Source organism: Gekko japonicus, unplaced genomic scaffold (genome assembly GCF_001447785.1).
Source record: "Gekko japonicus isolate JY-2015 unplaced genomic scaffold, Gekko_japonicus_V1.1 scaffold955, whole genome shotgun sequence".
Lineage (NCBI taxonomy): Eukaryota > Metazoa > Chordata > Lepidosauria > Squamata > Gekkonidae > Gekko > Gekko japonicus.
In genome coordinates this window covers 10,687-35,080 of record NW_015163631.1, presented here as the reverse complement: position 1 = coordinate 35,080, position 24,394 = coordinate 10,687, and the positions used below count along the sequence as shown (strand labels likewise).

Below are 24,394 nucleotides of genomic sequence, written 5' to 3'. Positions count from 1 at the left end.
ATGGAAATAACGGGACAGAATATAACTTTCAAAGGTAGCATCCTCCATATTAATTCAGCCCATGGCAGATTGAGACTGGATACATAGGTTAGTTCCCTCCTCCATACCACGAGGACACCACGCCCTTTAACTTGTGTTTAATAAGCAAGTTTCCAGTCCCCATCACTACAAAGATAGGCCTGTATGTTGGGTGGGGGCAACCTCTGAAGCAAGCATGGGTGCTCCCTAGGATTTGCAGGGGGGGGGGGAATGGTATGTGCTTAGCAGTAATTCTCTGGAGTGTGTTTATTTCAGGACACTGGTTGGAAGGCAGCTGTTTGGCCGGATTACTTCCGCAACTTGCATGAGGATATCCAGGCTTTGGCCAGCATGCTTCAGTCCGACGCTGACCAAGAAGAGCACTGGCACAGCAGCACTTTTCTGTGGTTCATTCCTTTTGTTCATTCCCTCATGGACTTGAGCGGAGGAATCCTCTACATCATGACGGTCGTCTGGCATCTGTGTTCCGAAATCAACAAGGTCTTCTGTGAAGCCACCCACTACTGTGACAAGGTGTCTGAAAGCTTCATCCTGATCCTGGTGGCGGTGGTTCAGCTCCATTTGGCGAAAGGGTGCCTGCACTTGTTGCGGGTCAGCTCAAAGTTCTGGGTGGAGGCCGTGGTGAAATGCGCTAAGCTTCCAAGTGCAGCATCCGCGCACAGCAGCGAGGGCGGTCTCCGAAACTTCCCAAGGACCTCAGGGCCAGTCTCGTCACAGGGACCTTGCTCCATGCAGCTCGTCTGCATGAGGCTGATCCGGAGCCTCTTGAAGGAAGCCTATCAGCAAGGGCTGCAAGGCAGCTGCAAGATCTTCCTCGACCGGCTCAATTTTCTTCTGCGCAACCATGACGTCTCGCAGGGCTGGCAGCTGAGCGCCGAGGACACCAGCGAATTGCAGAAGTGCCTACTGAAGTTCATCGAAAGCATCGACGACAAACAGTTGGCGACTACCTCCCGCGGGCAGAGTGCAGCAGCTTGCGTTTCCCCACCTGTTTTTTCAATGAAGCAAGAAAGAGAAACGGGGGATGACAGGTGTCCGGTGAATCCATCCTGTGAGCAGGCTGCTTGTCCGCCATTAAGGAGTGACGAAGTCTGCCGAGAAGGGCCGTCCCCCAGGAGAGTTTCTGGTTTGGGGGAGGAGCACAGGGAAGTCTCTCGCCGAGACCAAAATCTGCACAAGACCCCAGAACGCCCTGTGTCCAATATAAAACAAGAGCCAGAAGAGAGATCAGTATTGGAAGGCAATCACTTGGCCTGCCCCAAGTTAGCAAATGGACACAAAAATGCCCAGAACAAAGAACACTGTCCCCAAGACCCAGAAAACGAGAGGGAGAGGGAGTCCTCCTATAAAAGCGACTGTGAGCAAGCCTTGCTGAACCTAGAGAGCAACAATAGGGGTGGAAAGGAGGCCAGGTCTAGAACTTCCGAATGTTTGCCGGTTCCTGAAAAGGATCCTGATGGCAGGAATGGCGGCAGCGGATCAGCGGTAAAGATGAGTGTGGATAGCCTTGCAAACATCAAAGTCGTATTGGAGAAATCCAGCCTTACCTCCAAATTAAAGCAGTTTTTTAAAAATAGCAGGAGAGGAACTACCACACCTGAGCCAGCAGCAGAAAAGCAGTTGTGTCTCAAAGATGGGAGCAGAGGTCAGGAAGAGGGGACGAGTGAAATCAGGGGCACTAGCTATAGCTTATTGAATGTGTGCAAACAGGAGCCGAGCTCAGTCGATGCCTCTGAAGACAAGCCGCTCTGCCCCCAAAAGAAATCCGTAGACAGGCTGGCGGAATTGAGAGGTGCCCCAAAAGCAGAGTGTGATTTGGAAGAGAGTAGCAGTGACGACGAGAACATTCCGTATTCAACGATCAGGAAGAACCTGAAGAAAAACAGATCGGCTGCCGCAGCCACCCTGCTGGCAGATTCTCAGATCGACAGAGACCTCAGCAGGCTCTCCCTCGCTGCATACGCCAAAGGAGTCAATTTTCCTGTCGATTCGAGCCAAGAGAGCACCGTCCATGAGCAGAGCTGCATTCGGAGGAAAGTCGGAGGTGCTGTGAGATCGTGTTGTGGCAGGGAGAGCAACCAGTCGTCACCGGATGCTGATGAACCCGGCAATCAGATCATTGTGATTTCTGATTCTTCTTCAGATGAGGATAAGAACAAAATGCATATGGCGGCAGAGCGAGAGAGAAAGCAAGGAGGCGCCAGTCTCCAAAAGCCATCTGACTGTGCCTTTGAAAGTGCCAGAGGCCAAGAGTCGCCCGCTGCCTCCAGTTCCCCTCTGCCAGCTGAAGAATGCGAATCGCAGTGTTTTGAGTTTGAAACCGAGGATGAGATCTACTCCGTCTGGCAAGACAGCCAGGGGGATGAGAAGGCGGCAGACCCTCCAGAGCAGCAAGGCCTTCCAATAAAGCCAAGAAGCAGCCATGCACAATGGGAGACTGGAAGGCAAACAAACGACCGAGGTTATGATACCGACTATATTGGGGAAGAGGTTATTGAAAAAGCAGCAGAGGATTTTGAGCAACAGGTAAACTCGAAGAGGAAAGATAGTAAAGCTGAAACGCCCAATAATGAAGCCGTTGTCGGCAAAGGGAACGCAAAGGATTTCACAGAGGCGCGTGCTAATGGTGGAGGATATGCCAGGCATGACAATCCACTTTTGCTCAGCCCGTCCACAACAGCGGGTCCTTCAGCATCAAAATCTGCTAATGAGAAATCAAAAACAAGGCCAGCCAAAAGTCCAGCAAAATCCCAGCAGCTTAAGATGGGTCATAAGAGAGCCGAGAAAGGAAATCTCAAGCCAAGCGCTCTCAACAAAAAATCACCACAGACCAAATCCTTCAGGTCTGCCCCTGCCGTGGTCCCACCAAAGAAGGTCCATGGGTATCCTCAGCCGGCATCAACGGTGGAAAAACTGGGCCTGAAAAAGGCACCCCGCAAGGCAGCTGAGCTCTCTCAACGTTCGCTAGACTGTCTTGACGAATTGCGCAGCTATGGCAAAGCCGCTGGGGAGTTGGGTTCTCCTCAGCAAAGAAAGTCTAAATTAATTCCAGCACAGAGTCTGGTGGATAAAAACAGGAAAATGCTGACTTGCCAAGATCTGCAGTTCTACAGGCAGTCAAAACCCAAACTAAAAGAGAGAGGTCGACGTATTCATGGAAGAAATCCCGAGACAAAGCCCCTCAAAATAGCCAAGAAGGTAGTTCCTAAGCAGAGTCTCCCACAAGTAGCAAGGGGGGCTGCTAATGGATTTCAGAAAGAGAGAGCTGTGTGCTCCAGTAGCCCCTCAAACAGTGAAAGGAAAAAGTTGTGCCAACGTCCACTGGAGAGGGAGGAAGTCCAGCCCACATCTGTCTCTCCAGTGAACAAGGAGTTTTCATTGGCTGGCCAGTCTACCAATTTTGATATGAATGTCGTAGAAAACACAGCAGTTGTCACACCTTTTCTAGGCAATTTAGGTTCCACTGTAACTGGCGGTACGAAAACGGACTTCGTGGTCTCTTCCTATTTCTCCTCTAGCCCTTGTGATAAAGCCGTTTCAGAAGAGACAAACTCTAAATTAAGCATGGACAACGAAGAGGATAATGACCTGTTTTTAACACAGAGAGCCCCAGTGGATATGGAGGTATGTTCGCAAGTGGAAAATGGCATAATTGTGGTAGAAAATGTTCCTGAAAGCCCCTTGCAAGGTCACTCCTTAAATACTGACATGTGCAAGCACGTCGGGTGTGCTGAAAAGGTTAATAAAGCAGGAGCCTACTGCACAAAGCATTCTGCTCTCGCTCCACTGGATCATGTCTTTGCCAAGCCTCTTCCCCCCAAACCTTCAACAGCAAAAATCTTCTGCTCCACTTCTTCAAGGAGTGCCAACCTCACCAAGGACCTGGAGAACTTTGACAAGACCTCCCTGGTTCTGAAGAGCAAACCTGCCTTGAAGATGGATGGGATCAAGCGCCTGTCGTTCACGAACGTTCTCGGGCCTCGGAATTCAAACAACGACCCCCAGTTCCAGAACATGCGGAGTAACCGCATTGCGGAAATTGCCAAGGCTCAGCCAACCCCAGGGATCCATGCTGGGCAAGAGAGGCACCTACACTTCCCACAAGTAAGCCATGTTAGCGCTCAGAAGAGAGACTACAGCATTTTCAACAAAGAGGTCCTAAGGTGGAACTATGACATGTTTGCGAGATTCAACCAGTTTGGGGTGCCTGAAAGCCTCCTTCAGTCGATCGTGGCCCCTATTCCGGCCAGATTTAAGGGTTACAACGACTACTTCGATACATTCTTCCCTTTGATGGTGCTAAACGCTTTTGAAACGGTAAGCACCTCCCTGAGCGCTTTGTGATTCAGTTGCCACAATGTCAGTCCGGTGCTGTAGCTTGCTCTCTGCCGAGGGCTCGAGGTAGCTCCCAGCAAATAACCTTAAAGTAGGCACCTTTTTAAAAGGTGTCTGTATCAAAAAGATATCAGTATTTTCCCTAGTTAGCCATGCACAGTGTAATTGGCATGTCTGAATGGTTCAGGACACTGGATGTTCCTTTGCAGCAACCAGGATCGCTTCGCAAAGGAGCCAGGGTTTCATGTGGACTTGGAAGCTTATATTTTGCAATAAAAGCAAACTTTTGACTGGTGTTGGATGGGTGGTAAGCCTGGGTTCATAAGCCGATAAGACTGAAGATCATTTTTCCATCCATAAAATGCAAATTGGGGCCTCTTACTGCTTCAGATTGCCTCAGCGCTGTGCAAGAGAGGGAGGTGGGGCGTGTCCCTCCAGCTTTCGCTCATGGTCACTTTTTGACGCCAGACATCCTGCTTTGTTAGCCTTTTTAAAGGAAAACATAACATGCCTGTTTTTTAAAGCACCAATTTTCTCTTTGAATTGCCAATACAGGAGGGGGGCAAGTTTTGAATCTGATGAAGGTTGAGAGACCCCATCTTCCCTTCCCGGCACAACCCCGAGCACAAATGGAGACTGCGCAAGCGTGCGGTTTGCATATTATGGGGGGGAATGCATCTGGTCTAGCTGAGTCCTTGGGTTTTACATAGTGACTTTAAACAAGCTCCACTCCTAGTCAGAATCCCTGTCTTCAGAATAAGATACAGACGACTTATTACATTTGCCACGTGGGAAGCATCTTGACACTCTACCCGTTTAGAGCGATTGAGAAAAGAAAGCTGTGGGAGGGCCTTGAAGCTCTCGCTTGTCCCTCGTGTTCCTAATCTTCCTGCCCTTCCAGGAGAACACCTGGCTAGTGTGCTGTCTCCTCTGGGACTGGCTGAGTGATTGAACCTCTTCCTTTCTCTACCCTGTAGGGAGAGGGGAGCCCCACGTGGTTTCAAAGCTTAAGCAAGCAGAGTTGAGTGGCTTTCCAAATGGTAACTGTAATCCGTCGCCCAGTGTTCTGCATACAGACACATTCATTACACGGTGTTAACCTGTAAAGCTAGATGAGATTGGTTGAACGTTGCTCATCATCCTCAGCCTCAGGGGCAGAGAGGCATCTCTCTGGTTTTGTTTTGTTTTTTTAACGGGAATCAGCCCTTGTGTGCATGCACGTGCCCACATAGTATCCCGCAGTGTTCTTTTGCCCACCCACGAGGAGGGTGATGTTTTCATTCATCGATCTCACATTTCACGGAGTGTGACTCGGGGGAGCCTCTTGAGCCGGGGGATATGGAGCTGTCACCGGGAGGACTGAAGAGCCCTCGTTCATAAACGGAACATTGCCCCAGTGCCTTGAATCCAGTGCCAGTGGCTCTCACTGCGTATATCCACATAGCCCATTCAAAAGGTGCCCTCCCCACACTGGCATCCCCAAGTAACGCTTGCTGTTCCGTGCAGGTGGCACAAGAATGGCTCGAGAATCAGAAGCCGAGAGAGCAGAAGGAATTTCCCTTGAAATTACTGAGCCTCAGTGCAGACTCCAACGGAGCCGATTTTACAGGTGAGAATTCCACTGGCTTGCGGGAGTCGGCAGTAAAATCAGACTTCTTTAAAGTGGTGGGTAAAAATAGATCAACAGGTGAAAGCTCACGTTAAGGCCCAACAGCTGTGCTGTTGCGTATCAGGCTTCTGCTCCCTGTTTTTCTTCACCACTCCCTCCCTCTTGTGAACAGCCTACTGATATAAGAACATAAGAGATGCCAATGTTGGATCAGGCCAAAGGCCCATCCAGTCCAACACTCTGTGTCACACAGTGGCCAGAAATACCAGTGCCATCAGGAGGTCCACTAGTGGGACCAGGACATTAGAGCAAGTACACTTGAGTACACTTGCACCAGGTGAAGAATTTTATTATGAAGCAAAATAAAAATAAAAATCACACTGTAGTATCCAACACTTACTAAAAATAGATTGCTATTGAGAACAAAGTAGGAAAAAATGAGATCTGAATGGCCCTGTTGTCATCAGGAGATCTGAGCATCCTTTTAGGATAAAAGGAAGCCGCTGTAGCCAATTTTGAGGTCTCTGTCTCCTGCCTCTTCAAGGATTCTGCCCATTACCCTCTAAGCAGTCCAGCTTTTTCATTCATACACTTTCCCCATCCCAGTCTACCCCTTACAGTCAGCTCGTGTGATGCTAGAATGCGTTCCTCAGAATGGGGGTGGGCCAGCAGAAACGCACAGCTCACCTAGCCTGTGTGTACTCCCATTGCCTCCTGGTGACGGTTGCTGTTGTAATTCCTCTGGCTTTTCCCTGTCCCTCACCTAGACTGTGTGAAGCCGCCCTGCAGAGAGTTCCGAAGTTGCAGCGAGGGCAGCTCAAGAAGTCCAAAAGGGACTGCTGATTTAGTGAGCCTGCAAGAGGATTGCAGCAGTGCCTGAGCTCAAGGACACCAGCAGCAACAGAAAGGGGGCTGGTCTGGGAGAGGAGAAGGATTAACAGCAGGCAGGGGCTTCTGTTCTCTGTTCTGGATTGGCCGCTGACCTGGCTGTGTGCATTAGAAGAAGCCGCTTGGTGCTCGTAACTGACCTCAGGTTGCCCGCTTTCCCCCCCTGCAGCAGCCCTTTGGCTTAGTAAAAGAAGCAGCCCTTGGAAGTTCTTTTTATGTCTCTTCATATACCCTTGAAGTACTTTCCTGGACTGAACTTTTCAATCTAGAGAACATATGACTAAGGGGAGACATGATAAAGGCTTCTGAAACGATGCACACGGTGGGAAAAGTGGATCGAGAGAGCTACTTCTCCCTCTCCCATAATACTAGGATTTTCCAAGCAGGTTTAACTCTTTTGTTCTCCCAACGTTCCAAATTTAAATTGTTGGAATGCTTGTAACCCTATTGCCTATGCTTTATTAGACATAGTGACTAAAGAGAATCTCCATATTCGGAGGCAGCAAACCTCTGAATCCCAGTGCTAGGAGGCAGCTTCGGGGTAAAGCCTCTGTGCTCGCTTTCTTTGGCCTTCCAGGGCAACTGCAGAAAACAGGATATTAGACTAGATAGATTACCCGTCTGATCTAGCAGCACTGGCATTCTTTGTTCTTAAGCAGGAATCTTGTGGCTCTGGCTCATGGTGGTTACCTGCTCACACTTCTTCAATCTGGTTTTAAATTATTTCCACAGCTGAAATTCAGGAAATTGATCTGGAGAGTCAGATGCATCCCAAGGAGAGTGACTTGGTCTTCTTAAAGGTGTCCAAAAGACAAAACCCGTACATCGAAGAAAGTGGGATGGAACTTGTACGTTACGTTGGCCTAGTGACACATTTTTCCCAGCCATCAGTCCGCGAAGCGAGTAAGTCAAGAAAGTGACCACCTGCCACTTCGAAAGATGACCGGGGGTCATGGTCCAAGGACCCGAGGAACTGGTTCTGTGTGCCGGACGGTGCTTTGGGCTTCCATTTCCTGAACAGCAGCCTCTGCCCATTCAGTGCCACCTTGTAAACGGCACTTGGCATGGAAGGGGTTGATGCGTCACGAGAGCCTACTGTTCAGAGGAAGCGGAAAATTACACCGGGCACAAGGACCGCTGAATCCTGGCCTGCTCGGGAACCACTGGTTGAGAGTGTTATTAATGAAATGTCTTCATTAATAACAAAAACTCCAGGTTGCTTTGTAAGCCTTAGGTACCACTGAAATCAGTAGGAGCACCCAGGGAATCATGTTCAGGTTCCTTGTTTTAGGCACCAGTCCTGGTGATAACCGGGAGAACCGTGTGCAGTTTTTCTCTTTGTATGGATTCATTTCACTTTGGGTCCACAGCATGATGGAAAGGTGGGCTTAAAGCTTGCCCCAGTGCCAGTTTCTTGACCTGAAAGTGCCCCACGGAGTTGCTGTTTGCCCCACTTGGGGCAAGCATATAACTACCCATATCAAGGAGCTGTGGTGGCTCAAGTGGTTAAGACGCTGAACTGCAGGCTGTGGAAGGTCGGTAGTTCAGCAGTTCGAGACCCGAGTGTGCCGCATGACGGAGTGAGCTCCTGTCTCTAGTTCCAGCTCCTGCCAACCTAGCAGTTCGAAAGCAAGGAATTGCAAGTAGATAAATAGGTACCACTTTGGTGGGAAGGTGACAGCGTTCCGTGCGCCTTGGTGTTTAGTCATGCTGGCCACATGACCACGGAAACGTCTTCGGACAGCGCTGGCTCTTCGGCTTTGAAACGGAGACGAGCACCGCAACCCTAGAGTCGGATTTGACTGGCTTTCGAGCAAGGGAACCTTTACCTTTACCCATATCAATGCCTCACTGCTCCCCAGTGCAACAAATACCAATTCTGCTGGATTTTAGTGCTGGGTAGAAAGGCTCTTCCACCCCATGTGGGACAGATCCAGACTGAACTTGGGAAAAGTTCTGAGCGCTCCAGTCTCAGAACTCTCAGCATCGCGTCTATTTTGGCCTCGTGGGGTGGGGGAGGGGGGCACCAAGAGCTGTGCTTTTTACTCCTGATGTCTGGAGTGCATCCTCATCCTTAAGAGGTAAGGTCTTGCAGAACTAGCATCCATTCACAACAGCTTCATCCTCCTGTCCCTTCTCACCCCTCTCCATTGAGTGGCTTTCAGAGGTAAGGTGCTTTCCAGCTGCCTTGGATAAGACAGACTTCTAGATGAAGGTGAAACTCAGATTGTCCCGAGCTGCTCTGCTTGAGTAAATGTTTAAAATGTGTGAAACCTTATCCCTTGAGGAAGCATTGCTCTGGAAATGCAGTGGGCCCGCAGCTGTCGTTTCCCTTGGATGCTCAATCCGTTTATTTGATAACAGTTGCTTGAGGGGCGGGGGTGGGCGGGCCTCTCAGGCCCGTTGAACTGTTTGATCTGCTGGAATAAATTCCTTGCCATTTTTTTGGGTGTGTGGCATCCTCACTCAGTTTAGGCATCTGAGCTTAACTATAGCTCTCTAGGATGCCTGTATCTCGACAGCACCATAGGTTTCGATAAGCCAGCCAACTGGAATCAGAAGCCATGGTTTGAAGAGCATTTGCAAATGCTGATTCCTGCCACTTATATGCCGCAATGTCTGACTTGGCAAACCATCGTTGTGGCTTGTTCCACAACCGGAGGCCCCTGCGCCAGAGCCAATGGGGAAACAAACAGAGCTAAACCCTAGGTGGCTAGGAGGTGTGGAAGGGCATGCGTGGTTTGTGTTCAGGACCATGGGCAGCATAAATTGCGGTTCAGGACCATGGGCAGCATAAACTGAGCCTCTTGTTTTCTTCCCGTTCAACCAGGGAGGAAAGAACAGAAGGTTGTCTGTCGCTTGTCTATCCAGACACAAGGCAGTTTGTCCTTCATCAGTAAGGAAGCCAGATGCACAGTGGTGAGCTCTCTAGTGACAACGCAGCGAAGGTTCAAGGCGCTCCTTCTGCTGAGCCGAAGCCCTCTGGCCTCACCCATCTACAGCGCATCTTATGCCAACTTCTGCCCAAAGGGCTTAAACATGGACTCCGTGAATGCTGTAAGAACAAAACGACTCGACTTAGCTTGGATAAGATTTATTTTGTGTTGCTTTTGGTGGGCTGCGAACCTCAGGTGGGGCTGGGTAGTAGCACTGCTGTTCCGAAGCCTTGCGGTACGAGGTCTTGGCTGCCTGTCACTCATCGTGTGAAAAGCAGTCACATAGACACAGGCCCTTTGAATTCTGAAAGCTTGCCAGAGAGACCTGGAAAGGGGCTGTAGAGTTGCTGGCCAGCTCTCGCCGCCTGTTGTTCCCCCCCCCCCCCCCCCCCCCCCAGTTGTAGTGGCTCACTTTCTCCAAGGGGCTACTGAGCGATAAAAGAGCCATTGGGGCCCAAGGGATGGGGAAAGGGCTCCACTGCTTTCAAACTCATTGTTCCAGCAGTCTGCGGTCTCTTCCACTGTCTGACGGTGGAGGAGGGAGCCCAGGAGGTGTTACTCTGTTGCTGTGGGAACTGTTCAGGCTGTGATATTTCCCAGATCCCCACCAATGAAGCATGTGTGAAACATGTAGGGGGTCTCAGGGTTGAATTAAAATTAATTCTCCCACTGCACCAATCATTTTCTCATGTTTTGCTCCATGCTCGGTGCATCCCTCTTTTACGTGGTACGCAGTGCTTTGCAAACTGCATCCCAAAACTGGGGTGGTACCTCCCTCTGAGATTACTTAAAACGTGACTGATAAATTTAGTCTTGCCTGCAGAGCAAGTTGGGAGGAATAACTCCTCCTGAATTTCTTCCATCCATCACCTTGAAAGAATTATTCACAGTAAGTGCCAGTGCTCCAGTCATTCTGCTTGTCTCGGTGCTTTTAGATTCCTTATTGGGCAGAGCCTGTGTTATGTGTGACTACTCGTCACATGATGGGTGTCAGATGTAGCCTGGATTTAAGTTGATAAAGGAGATGGGGGAGTCCACGACAAGATCTTTGAGGCCTGATTCACACATGTGTTCATAACTTGATGGGATATTGAGTGAAATAAAAGTCAGGCCCGTGAAGGTGAACCTGTAACGGCTGATGGGACACATACAAAGCCCGTTGCTATATGCTGTAGTGAACCGGTAAGAAGCAGTGTTCCCTCTAAGCTGAGTTAGTGTGAGCTAGCTCACAGTTTTTAGCTTCCGGCTCACACATTTTTGTCTCAGCTCAGGAAGGATGGCTCCAGAGCAAACTAATTTATGCAGAAGCCAAATCGCTCGCTCACAACTTTAATGCCAAGAGCTCACAAAGTCACATTTTTGCTCACAGGACTCCACAGCTTAGAGGGAGCATTGGTAGGAAGTGAGCATCCATTGGGCTGGGCCCGGTCTGTTCTAGCTGGCTGTTAACCTTAGAAAGCCTTGTAAAAGTATTTCCTTCCTCACACACACCATACTTTGTCATGCGGTGAAGATCCCTGTGCTGTGGGGGCAGCCGCTGTTGAAGCAGTGCGTTTTTAAAACCAGCACAGCTAGTCAGTTCTCCAGCGGGCCAATCAGAATCCTTGCTAGGCAAAAGCCCCACCTAGCCCTGCGTACTTTCTGGGAACACTTGGCAGGCACCAGGGGAGATGCCGGTGGGCTCCATGGGGACCGTGTTGGGGACTCCTGTGCTCGGTCTTCAGCTGACTCTCTGGAGGCCAGTTTTAATCTGGGCTCCCTTGGTCTTGAGTTGAGGGCATCGAGGGACTCTCTGTGGTGAGGAAAGGAATCTGGCGGAGGCTTGGGGGGGGGTCCTTAGTCTGAAGATTCACCCCGGGCAGGTAGTCAGGCAAAGGCTCAGTGGAGCCGCAGGAGGTCAGTCACTGTCCTGGTTAGTTATTGTGGCCTGGTGAGTTGGACCTCAGAAGGTCCCTCGGGGGAGGGAAGCCAACAGCAGGGGGCGGGGGTGGTGGTCCTCGTGCCAGAGGGTCTCTCTGCCTCTACAGGCCGGTGCCTGCTGCCCTGCCTTCAGCCCTCCCAGTGGGACACTTTAACTCCAGGGGTAACATTTCTGGCAACTCAGGAGATAAGTGCAAAGTCCTACACTTAGGCACAAAAAAATCAAAGGCACAGATATAGAATGGGAGGGGCTTGGCTTGACAGCAGCACAGGTGAAAGGGATCTAGGTGTTCTGGTTGATCACAAGCTAAACATGAGCCTGCAGCGCGATGCGGCTGCGAAGAAAGCGAATGCAATCTTAGGATGCATTAACAGAAGCACTGTGTCCAGATCACGGGAGGTGGTAGTTCCGCTCTATTCTGCTATGGTCAGGCCCCACCTGGAGTCCTGTGTCCAGTTTTGGGCACCACATTTTAGGAAGGATGTTGACAAGCTCGAGTGTGTCCAGAAGGGGCAACCAGGATGGTGAGAGGGTTGGAATCCAAGTCTTATGAGGAAAGGCTGAAAGAGTTGGGTCTGTTTAGCCTGGGAAAGAGAAGGCTTAGAGGGGACATGATTGCAGTCTTCCAGTATTTGAAGGGTTGTCATGTAGAAGATGGAGCAGATCTATTCTCTCTTGGTCCGGATTGCAAGACTAGATCTAATGGGTGGAAGTTACAAGGGAGTCGTTACTGGCTAAATATTAGGAGAAACTTCCTAACTGTAAGAGTGGTTGAGCAGTGGAACAGTCTGCCTTGGGAGGTGGTGGATGCTCCTTCCCTGGATGTTTTCAAGTGGAGGTTGGACGACCATCTTTCGGGTATGTTGTAGGTATGTAGGGCTATCTTCCGGCTATGCTGCTGCAGAGTGCAGGGGGTTGGACTAGATGACCTGCAAGGTCCCTTCCAACTCTACATTCTATGACTCTAAGCCCTGGTGGGAAAACTTTTTTTCTCCAGTTTAAAAAAAAACAGATTGTTTTCCCCTGGAAATTAAAATATATGCAGTTCTTACTCTCTTAGCAGCCCTAAACTTACTTTACTACTTTAACAAAATAAATGTATTTTTAGATTTTAAATATCATCCACAATGCTACAATTTGGTGTATTTAGGAAATGTAAGAATATAAGTGCTGTAATTTTCTCCAGGCAAAATTATGAGTATACTAGAGAGAGATCTTTGAAAACCGTGGCTCCTCCTGTGTTACCTTAGCTAATACATCTTAGCGTTTGTCATGTGAGAGGCAGGAAAAAATAGAAGGTGAAACTGAAGAGCATAAATTTCACAGTAAGCAAGTGGAGATTTATTATATGCACAGAAACTTGCAGGTGAGATAGGACTGCCCTTACCTGGATGCCAAGTTTCACACTGAAAGCACTCGCATGAACACACTGTGGAATCAGGCCACTGGGTCCACCACAGTCAGTACTGGCAACTCAGTACTGGCTGTTGGCTCCCCAGTCACCTGCTACTTGGTCCTTTTAATTGGAATTAAGCCAGAATTATGAACTTCTCCAGTATGGAGGCCAGGGCAGCAGACCAGGAGGAATGGGATATTCACCATACACACTGGGCAGAAGAAACCAAAGGTCAGAAATCTATCGTGAGTACAGAGGAAGGCAGGAAGCATAACACCATCATTTTCCGGGGGGGTGGGTGGGATGTGACACACCAGAGGGTTCAGATCCATGTGCTGAAGCCGTATAAGATGCAGGGGGCAGAGAGCAGAGGCCACCAAGTTCATAAGTGGGCCAGGATGCAAGCCAGGGTTTCTGTGGTTCGTAGCTCCATCTCCCAGCCATTATGCTACACAGGCTCTCTCAGCAGAGTTTAGGGATTGGTTTGATAGCTCCCGTGATTAATGCTGTGTTGTGTTCCCCGCACCGGGCAGGTTCCTGACATGGCGGAATACAATGAAGATCAAAAGAAGGCCATTGAGACGGCTTATACCATGGTGATGAAGCTTCCCATGTTTCCCCAAATTTGCCTAATCCATGGGCCACCTGGAACAGGGAAGTCAAAAACTATCGTTGGACTCCTGTACCGCATCCTGGCTGAGGTGGGTGAGGCAGATGCTGTTCCATGTTAGCTTATGCGGATGATGAATTTGGAGAAAGCATATTCAAGAGTGACAACTCTAATTTTAAAGACTATATCAGCTGTCTCTGGAATCACAAATAAACCAGTTACCACCAGTGTTTTTCTCTCTCTTTTTAAAAAAAATATACAGAGACCTGAAAAGGAGAATGCTGCGCACAGCCTGAACACCAAGATTAAGCGGAACCGTGTGCTGGTGTGTGCCCCGTCCAATGCTGCTGTTGACGGTTTGATGAAAAAAATAATTCTTTTCTTCAAGAAAAAATGCCAAGACAAAGAAAACCCATTAGGTACAAGCTTTTGCCTAATTCTCATCTAGAGGGAGCAGTTTCTTCATGTTAGAAACTATGCAGTGTTAAATAATTTATATGTTCCTGTGTAGTTTACCATAGGTAGTTTTCGCCCATTTTTGCACCAGATCTTCATGAGGTCTTTTGGGGTTGGGGTTGTATGACAGACCCCTGATGCTTCCCAGTTTGGTGTAGTGGTTAAGTGTTGCACCAGATCTTCATGAGGTCTTTTGGGGTTGGGGTTGTATGACAGACCCCTGATGCTTCCCAGTTTGGTGTAGTGGTTAAGTGCACAGACTCTAATCTACGAGAACCAGGTCTGATTCCCCACTTCTCCACTTGCACCTGCTGGATGACCTTGGGCCATAGTTCTGGTACAGCTGTTCTTGAAAAAGAGCAGTTTCTGTCAGAGCTCTCTCAGCCCCACCTACCCCACAGGCAGTGTTCCCTCTAAGCTGAGTTAGGGTGAGCTGGCTCACAGTTTTTTAGCCTCCTGCTCACACATTTCTGTCTTAGCTCAGGAAGGATGGTTCCAGAGCAAACTAATTTATGCAGTAGCCAAATCACCCGCTCACAACTTTAATGCCAGCAGCTCACAAAGTAGAATTTTTGCTCACAAGACTCCACAGCTTAGAGGGAACATTGCCCACAGGGTGTCTGTTGTGGGGAGGGGAAGGGAAAGGAGTTTGTAAGCTGCTCTGAGATTCCTTTGGGTAGTGAAGGGCGGGGTATGAATCAAATCTCCTTTTCCCCTTCCCTCAGGCAGATTTTCTCGCCAAAAATATTTTTAGTTCCCCTTAGTGACTGAGCAGCCCTTCAGTAGTGTGTATTTCTTCTCTATTTTATAAGCTTTAACTGTCCCACCCTGCCACAGATATTAGTTTAGGCTTATAACCCAACACAGGAACTAGAGGGAATACAGGAGCTCACTTTGGTTTAATATAGTCTCATGAAATGGCACATGAGGCAAAATTAACTTTCAAAAACAGAATAAAGATTTTATTAAACAGGCAGGTAATACATATATGGATATATATCATGAAGATTCAAGATACAGAGGTTTCTGAGGTAAAACTTTCAAATATATATACAGAATTGAGGGTTTTTTTTGAACAAACAAGAGAGTGTTGTAGCTTATTATATATTTCAACTGTTACACAGAATCTTCAATATAGTTTTTTACAGAATAGCTTTGTCTTAGTGCTTCTAGGTTTCCCCCTTCAGAGATCTAGGAATATGTTGCCGAAGGCTTTCACGGCCGGAGTTCATTAGCTGTTGTAGATTTTCCAGGCTGTATGGACGTGGTCTTAGCATTGTAGTACCTGACGTTTCGCCAGCAACTGCGACTGGCATTGACATTGACACAGAGAGTACTCCATCTTTTTGTGTTATACTCTGAGGATGCCAGTCGCAGTTGCTGGCGAAACGTCAGGTACTACAATGCTAAGACCACGGCCATACAGCCTGGAAAATCTACAACAGCTAATGAACTCCGGCCGTGAAAGCCTTCGGCAACATATTAAACAAGAGAGTGTTGTTGTAGCTCTTTATATATTTCAGCTGTTACACAGAATCTTGAATACAGTTTCTTAGAGAATAGCTTTGTCTTAGTGCTTCTAGGTTTTCCCTTTAGATATTATAGCTCTCCAGTAACTCTTGAGGTGTCTAAGCTCTTCCTCTTTATCACAGACCAGGTTCCTCTTCCCAGCCCCTTCCTACTGGCTAGACGTTATTCTTCTTGTCCCTAAGAAGCAATAACTCCTTTTCCTATCTGGCTTGTCTAGGAGTTCTCTCTGACTCCCCAAACCTCCTGCCAAATTCCTCTTCCAGTACTATTTGACTATACGAAGCAGTGTGTTGTAGATTTCTTGACTGAGAATCTGAATTCTCCCTCAGAGTAGTTTCAATATATCTTAAACGACGGAGTCCCTCTTCTTTTCTCTATAGAAGTACTTTTCTGACCATTCCCTGACAGAAATCACTGACTTCCAAATGTCTCTTCCCTCAGAAGCCAAACCCTCTGGCTACTGATCCAGACCCTGGATTTCAGACCAAGACCAAAAGGCGAAAGATCGATTTTCCCCTCCAGATCAGCTGTTTTATTCCCTCTCTCAGCTGATGCTGGCCAATCAGAGAGCAAGTAGAGCAGCCAATCACATAAGCTCTTCTCTCCAGGGAAGATTAACTCCCAGCCTCCCTGACTCTCTGTTTTAAGCAGCATTTTAAAACCTGCTTTGTCTTGCAATCCGTCACAGGTTGTTATTCAGTGGCGGTGAGTGTGGTGTTTGTTTAGAGGTTTGGATGACAAGACCCTTCTTTGCCTCAGACCTGAAAGAGCTCCTGCCAGTCAGAGGAGACGGGTCTGAACTAGGCAGCTCAGTGTCCTGACTCTCAGTGTCAGGCAGTGTTGTGTGAGACCCAGTGGCTCCCATCAGACTCTTGGGTTCATGGCCTGAGAAGAAATAAGAAGGGTGAACAAGATGCTGGTGTCTGCATGCTGCTAAGTACATGAAAATTATTTTGGACAAAAGTTTTTCTTTATAAAAAAAAAAAAAGCCCGAAGATTCAACACATCCCTGACTGTGTCGCTTGCATCCAGGAAACTGTGGTGATATCAACTTGGTGAGGCTGGGGCAAGAAAAGTCCATCAGCGAAGAAGTCCGAAAGTTCAGCCTGAACGACCAAATCGAGCACCGGAAGAGTGAGTAACCGATTAACCTTTAGGGGAGGGGGCGTGGCTCAGTGGGAGAGCCTCTGTTCGGCATGCGGAAGATCTCAGGTTCAATCCCCGGCATCTCCGGTTAAAAGGACCCGGTAGTAGGTGATGGGAAAGGCCTCAGTCTGAGACTCTGAAGAACTGCTTCTAGTCTTGAGTAGACAAGACTGACCTTGATGGGCCAAGGCTCCGATTGAATACAAGACAGCTTTATGTGATTAAGGGTTTTTATTGGCATTTTGATCGTAACCACCGTCTGTGCCTCAGCTGTACTAGGGCATGAGGAGGATGTGCTACCCTAGTGAATGAACCAAAGGAGGGGGTGGACTTAGCCCCACAGCACTGCCACATTCTTCGTCCACCCCCATTTTGCATCTCAAAGTTGCTTGCATCATGTGGAGAGCAATTTCATGCCTGCTAATATGTTATGATGCTAGTAAGTGAAGCCTGCATTCTTCCAGGGGTAGCCAGAAACACCGACCTGCCAGCTTGATGATCGCCTTTCCCTTTAGCCAGTTTGGTGTAGTGGTTAAGAGTGCTCTAATCTGGGAGAACTGGGTTTGATTCCCCACTTCTCCACATGCAGCTGCTGGTGTGACCTTGAGTCAGTCATAAGTTCTTTCAGAGCTGTTCTCTCAAGAGCAGTCCTCAAGAGAGCTCTCTCAGCCCCACCTACCTTACAGGGTGTCTGTTGTGGGGAGGGGAAGGAAAAGGAGATTGTAGGCCATTCTGAGACTCCTTTGGATAGTGAAGGGCAGGGTATAAATCCAATCTTCTCTCTTCTTCATCATCGTGTTAAACTTCAGTCACAGACTAAATCGTTGTCTCACAGAACTTTGATTTGTGCAGAGGCAGAAATGCCTTGCCCCCGGGGCAGCATCCCTTCTTGTGTGTGGCTTGGGTCATGTTCTGTGTTGTGACCATTAAATCCGGCTTCAGACTTTCCAAGCAATGAGAATGTTTTCGACTGTATAACTGAAATTCAGCTTTCTGGGTCCGGCTTGGAAATATCTTCACCACTTTGCAGGGGGACCGGACACTTAAGTTCATTCAAACTGTCTCCCCCTCCCCCCCTCCGTTTCAATTTTTTCTACTAAACCCAGAGATCTGCCTTAAGAAACATTATTCTGACAATTTCAGAGCCATTGGGGTGTGGTGGTTAGAGGGGTGGGCTAGCATCTAGGTGAGCCAGGCTTAAATCCCCGCTCAGCCATGGAAGCCCGCTGGGTGTCCTTGGGCCCGTCATATGCTCAGCCTAACTTATTTCACAGGGTGGGTTGTAAGAATAAAACCAAGGAGGGGTGCATGGTGCAGTGCACTGCTTTCGGGTCCCCACCGAGAAGAAAGGCAGAGTACAAATCAAGTTCGTGAATAAAAAAACTATGCCCATGAGCAGGTTGACCGCTCCTGAGTCCCCAAGTATCTTTATATATAGTTATTTTCTGTGCTCACTATTCACTTTGTTTTGCATTCAGTTAATGTTTTGGCGAGCAAGGGTATAAAAGATTGAATAGAACACTTTTGTCTGATTGGGTAGACAGAGGGAAGCTCGTCCACGACCAAGATCTCCACAAGAGGAAAGAAGAACTGGACCAACAGCTGGACATGCTTTCTCGCCAGCGTGCGATGGAAAGAGAGACGCAGGAGAAGGTAGCTTTTAGTGACTAAAGGTTTTTCTGGATGCCTCCGGGGAATCTCCAGTGGACTCAAGGGGATCCATAAAACAAGGCCTATCTCAGGAGTGTCCCGTCTGTACAGGCAAAAAGTCTTCTCTTTTCCCACATGATGGGTGACAATCAGTCAGTGTGTGCGACTGTGATGGCCAGGGGTTTCCTCAGCTCCCCGTCACACCCTCCAGTAGCAGTGGCCGAGCTGGTTTCAGTTATGGCGTCGATGGCGAGTGCGCAGTAAGGCGATGTTAACAAACAACTGTGGTGGATTTTGTGCTGCTAAAATAGAGGAGTCTGAGGGGATTTCTACTACTTCCCCCCTCCCTTCCTCCTGGAGCGATTCACACCAACACCTTCTTTCACAAATTTAAAAAAAAGCTTTTATTTTCCTTAGAAGGGCTTAGCAGTTTGGGGGATAAGGCAAAGAATGTAACAAGTTATTAATTGTTTACCGCAAGGGAGACGCAGAGCTCTGCTTTAAAGCAGTCACACACGCATGCGGCTTTGCAGAGATAATGCGTTGTTCCTTAGAGAGAGAAGAGGAGGGTTTTTCTTGTAACTTCTCACTCAGCTAAGATCTCAGAACCTTGACATAACGTTAACTTGTTTTTTGTTTCCCTCAATCCCCTCACAAGTCCCTAACCTACTATTTCTCTAAGGTAAACGCCAGATACCTGCTCTATTCCTGCCTCTTTATTGCCCCCTGAGTCCTGGGCACCTGTGCTATAGAAGTCTGAGTTAAGAACATAAGAACATAAGAGAAGCCAATGTTGGATCAGGCCAATGGCCCATCCAGTCCAACACCAGGTGCCATCAGGAGGTCCACCAGTGGGACCAGGACGTTAGAAGCCCTCCCAGTGTTGACCCCCCCCCCCAAGCACCAAAGTTCTTTTCCTTTACTGGGCAAAGGCTTAACTGCCTGTCTGTTCTCCCTCTGAGGTGGAGGACATCTTGGGTGATTCCCACCATCCTATCAGGGAGAGGCAGGAACAAATTTCTTTCTTCCTCTTCCTGCGTGGATTGGGAACGCCCCCTCTTCAGTTCTTTTCCTGCCTCTACAGGGAGAGGTTGTTGACGGCTTTGCCTCCAACTGCTAGCTTAACTATTATAGGATCTTTACTAAATTTAATACTGTTTTCCTGTTAATTTTCACTATTTATCCTTCCTCTGTTATTCCTGTCATTTCATTTCCTTACTTTTTACTCAAAGAGAGCCAGTTAAAGCGGCCTGGTTAACAGGCTGCCTAGCTCCCTTTGAATTATTTCCCTTTGACTGAAGATCATGCCTGGCAGATCGGGAGACGGTTTCCTCTCTGAAGCAGAGAGGGACCCCGTAATTATGGAGCTGGCATCGGATCTCCCCGGAGCCGGCATGACCTATCGGCTTGCCGCGACTACCAGCCACGACCCCGAATTGAGCGGGGAGAAGACGGTGCGTAAGCGCCCTCGTCAGGAGGACAGCGCATAAGCGCTGTGAGCCCAGAGCAGGGGCCAGTAACGGCAGCCATGTTGAGGCGGCAGTTTTGGCGGGAAGCGCTCCTGCGTTCACCCAAGCCGTGCCATTGCCAATTCAGCTCCGGGATGCCAACCTCCAGGCAGGAGGCGTCGGCATCTATCCAACACAGAGTACAGCGAGCCCGGAAGATCCTAGAAGGCATCAGTTGGGTAACGTGCTCCATTCAGCTCCCGATCCCATTGATTTTTTTGCTTCTATGAGGTGATCCATGAGGGAGGAGTTTCTTAATTTGTGTTGTTTGGGAGATTTGGGTCACCACTCCACCTGTATGACTTCCCCTGTACTTCCTCCCATTGAATCCCCTAGACACAGGGAGATGAGGGGTCACTGGCCAACAAAAGTGGCCAGAAAGCAGACGCCCAGGGAAAGGCAGAGAGTCTGAGAGGGAACAGTCACCAGAACCTGACATGTCTCATAGGGAGGAAGGGGAGTTCCTTTCTGAAGAGGAAGTGGAAGATATTAGCGTTCCACAGCTAGCCTCACGCTTGTTTAAAGCAGGACTTTCAGTATGTTCTTTCTAAGTGTCTCTCAGCCCTAGATTTGTATGACCCTGCTCCACAGGAGGAAATGGTCTATCCTGGCATTAATCCTAGGAATAGGACCAAGGGCACTGAGGAGCTTTTCCCCAGATACGCTCTTTCAGAGAAAGTATTTCCATTTCCGGAATTTTTTGAGAGACAACTGAAGGCTGAGTGGGCCAAACCTATTGCTAACAGACAAGCCCAGGGGTTGTTAAAAAATTGTATGATTTACCATCTTTCGCTAATGAGATGTTGCAGGTTCCTTTGGTGGATGCTCCAATAGCAGCGCTCCGGTCCTTTGGTCTCCTTTCAGAAGATGGGTACGGTTCAGTGAGGGACAACCTGGACAAAAAGATAGACATTGCTCTTAAGAGATCACATGAGGCCATTGCTATGGCCATCAAAGCTTTTATCGCCAACAGAGCCATAATTGTCTGGGCGAAAAAACTGATCCAACTTCTTCCAGGTGACAATAGACATCTACTAGAAGGAGTGACGAGGATACTGAAGACGTCAGCCTTTGCCACAGATGCCTCATTAGATGCACTCACCTTTTGTTCCAGAGCCATGTCTTCCGCAGTAGTGGCACAAAGAGGAATTTGGATACGCGCATGGCCCGCAGACCTGCAATCCAAATAATTTGTGATGGCATATCCCTTCCAAGGGGAGAAGCTCTTCGGTGACTACCTGGACAATATATTGGTAGAAACTAGGGATAAAAAGAAGGCTATGCCCAAGAACCTACGCCACTTGGACAAGAAAAACACGTTCATTCCTTTCGTTCCTCCAATTCGAGTTTCAAGCCTAGACCAGGACAGAAAAGGGGCTCCTGGGGGCCTTCTGCCCAACCATTCAAGAAAAACGTCCAGGGTCCACGTTTTGGAAGACAAGCATTCAACAGAACTGACAAACAGGATCGTGATGCAAAGAATAACAAAGCATGACTCAGCACAGATTCCGGTGGGAGGAAGACTGATTCACTTCCAGGAGGCGTGGCTGGAGGCCCAAGCAGACTCATGGACCTTAGAAATAGCCTCCAAGGGTTACTTCTTAAAATTTCTTCGGCCTCCTCCAGAAAGATTAGTCATCTCCCCACTGCGAAAACACCCTCAGAAACGACAATAATGTTCACTGCCTTAAAAGAGGCCGGGGGCGGGGGGGGGCGGTGCGGTGTTATTCGATCTTTTTTACAGTACCCAAGAAGAATGGCGAATGGACGGCCATTCTGGATCTAAAATTTGTAAACAAATTTATCAAATTGAAACATTTCCATATGGAAACCCTCAAAACCATCATAGAAGTCCTACAGCCAGGAGAGTACCTGGAGCCTCTTTGGATCTCACGGAAGCATACCTTCATGTACCCATACTACCACTACACGGAAGGTTCCTGAGGTTCTGTGTGGAACATCTCCATATGCAATTCAAAGCCATGCCATTTGGCCTCGCGACTGCTCCACAGGTTTTCATGAAAATATTAGTCAACAGAGCCCAGGAACTGTACCTACCATCATTTTGTCCAGACCCCAAACATCCTAGAGAGAGGACCTGGCACACCTTAGATGTTCACAGAACCCTAAAGGCATATCTGATCCGAACTGCTGATTTCAGGAAGACTGAGGCAATGTTTGTTAACATTTTTCCCCCAAACCTGGGACACAAGATGTCCAAGTCAGCCATCAGCTATACGATAAAATCTTGCATCACAGAAGCCTACAAAGCTCTTCATCTTGCGGTGCCCTCAGGGGTCACAGCCCATTCAGTCAGGAGCGCATCCACCAATGCAGCCTTAGCCAAAAATGCATTGGTTGAAGAGGTCTGTCGAGCAGCCACCTGGTCCTCTGTGTCAACATTCATTAGACACTATAAACTGAATATCTTCAAATCTGCAGATGCTTCATTTGGAAGGAGAGTTTTACAACACGTCATAGGAGAGGAGACTGATCTCCCACCCACGGCATAGGGTACTGCTATGTAAGTACCCAAGATGTCCTCCGCCTCACAGGGAGAACGACCCTTGGCACTTACGCGGGGTAGGGCGGGGTAGAAATACTCGAATAAATAAATAAATAAATAAAATCTTGCCCCACCCGAGTAGGTTTTTTCTCTATTTCTATGATTGTGTCTCAACTCTGAGTGTGGCTTTTATCTACTCTATATTTCTGAGTTTACTGTTTATGTATATAGTTCTTTCAGGGATCCGTGATCCTCACGCTCATTCCCTGGTTTGTTACTATTAACAACTCTATTCTTGTTTACAGTTCTTCAGATTACTTAGTATTAGGAAAGAGAGTTTTTTCCAGTACTGCTGCTGGGAATCCCTAACTGAAGAGGGGGCGTTCCCAATCCACACAGGAAGAGGAAGAAATAAATTTGTTCCTGTCTCTCCCTGATAGGATGGCAGGAATCACCCAAGATGTCTGAAGGTGACCGTAATTTTCAATAAAACAGAATTAATGACAATGTTTTTTGGTTGCATTTATTTAATCAGTCAACATCTGAATGCATATCCATCATGCTAAGCAAAATTACAGACTGCCCCGAGGGGCCAAGCAGAGTCTACAGCCCTGTAAACTTTTGGTAATGAGCAATCTAGGAAGGTTATTGTAATATTAAGACCATACAAGCTTGGAGATATCTAGGAAAGGGCCTGTATGGAAACACAGGCCTTTAAGCAAGGTTGCACTGTTGATTATTCTTGTTTCAAATATTTCATGGTAGCTTTTCCCTTCTTTCAGAGACAGAAATTAGATGAGGAGATCTGCAGACTTTCGAGGGAGAGGGAGCGACTCGCTCATCAGCTGAAGGAGGTAGGAGCTTGTTCTCTCGTCTTCTCGTACAGGCTTACTCAAGGTAGGGCCATCCTTTGGGTCCCTTGGCCTCCCACCCTCTTAGTAGATTGAGTTAAGGCTGTTCACCTTCAGCTAGTCCATTACTGACTCCACAGAGATACCTAATGGACTCAAGTTGCTCTGGATCTGTTGTAAAGAAGAAACAGAACTGAGGGTCATCTGAGGGTTATCGGGGTGATGGCTCACGAACTCCAGGAGGCCTCTCCCAGAAGGTCCATGGAGCTCTCAAACAGATACATTGGAACCCTGTGGGTCTGCACAGCACAGCTGCCACAGGGTTTAATCTTCAGAAGTCTGCCTTTAATATAGAATTGCCCCAACCTCCAGGTAATTCAGAAAGGATACCATGACTGGCATTGAACATAGCTGAAGTCCGGATTCCAGAATCCTAGTAGGCAGTGCAGAGGCGGCAGCTGTTTCTTTCTCTTCCAAAAACTGAACCCCCTGAAAGCTGTGTCTGCCTTTGCAGTGCCTACCTGCCTCTCCCAACTCCACATACAGACGTTGGCCCAACCCTGACATGTGGCTTGTTAGGCTAGAACAGTGGTGGCGAACCTATGGCACGGGTGCCAGAGGTGGCACTCAGAGCCCTCTCAGTGGGCACACGTGCCATCGCCCCAGCCAGGCCCAGACCATCATTAAAGTGTCGGATTCTCTGCCAAATAATTTTAAGTAAATGAAAGCATTTGGGATTGGTTTCCTTACTTTGTTTGGATCACCTTAAGTTAATGTATGAGTTGTTTTTTCTAAAGTAAACCCTCAGCATTCAGGTTAAATTGGAGTGTTGGCACTTTGCAATAAATAAGTGGGTTTTGGATCGCAGTTTGGGCACTCGGTCTCTAATAGGTTCGTCATCACTGGGCTAGAAGAGGCAGTGTGGTGTAGTGCTTAAGGGTATCAGACTAGTATCTGGGAAGCCCAGTTTTGAATCCCTGCTAGTGCCATGGAAGCTTGGGCCAGTCACACTC

The 24,394-nt window shown here is 48.2% G+C and overlaps 1 protein-coding gene across 1 annotated transcript in view; it reads left to right on the top strand.

The window, feature by feature from the left end:
• Positions 1 to 24,394, top strand: part of SETX (senataxin) — a gene marked incomplete at its 3' end in the record, with an annotated part of 81,012 nt that overhangs the window by 49,802 nt on the left and 6,816 nt on the right. The window contains exons 9-17 of the mRNA XM_015407533.1: positions 295 to 4,356; positions 5,881 to 5,983; positions 7,604 to 7,774; positions 9,702 to 9,928; positions 13,658 to 13,825; positions 13,997 to 14,153; positions 16,753 to 16,854; positions 18,407 to 18,519; positions 23,313 to 23,384. Of these exons, the coding sequence (XP_015263019.1) occupies positions 295 to 4,356; positions 5,881 to 5,983; positions 7,604 to 7,774; positions 9,702 to 9,928; positions 13,658 to 13,825; positions 13,997 to 14,153; positions 16,753 to 16,854; positions 18,407 to 18,519; positions 23,313 to 23,384 (5,175 nt within the window). The remainder of the gene's footprint in view (positions 1 to 294; positions 4,357 to 5,880; positions 5,984 to 7,603; positions 7,775 to 9,701; positions 9,929 to 13,657; positions 13,826 to 13,996; positions 14,154 to 16,752; positions 16,855 to 18,406; positions 18,520 to 23,312; positions 23,385 to 24,394) is intronic.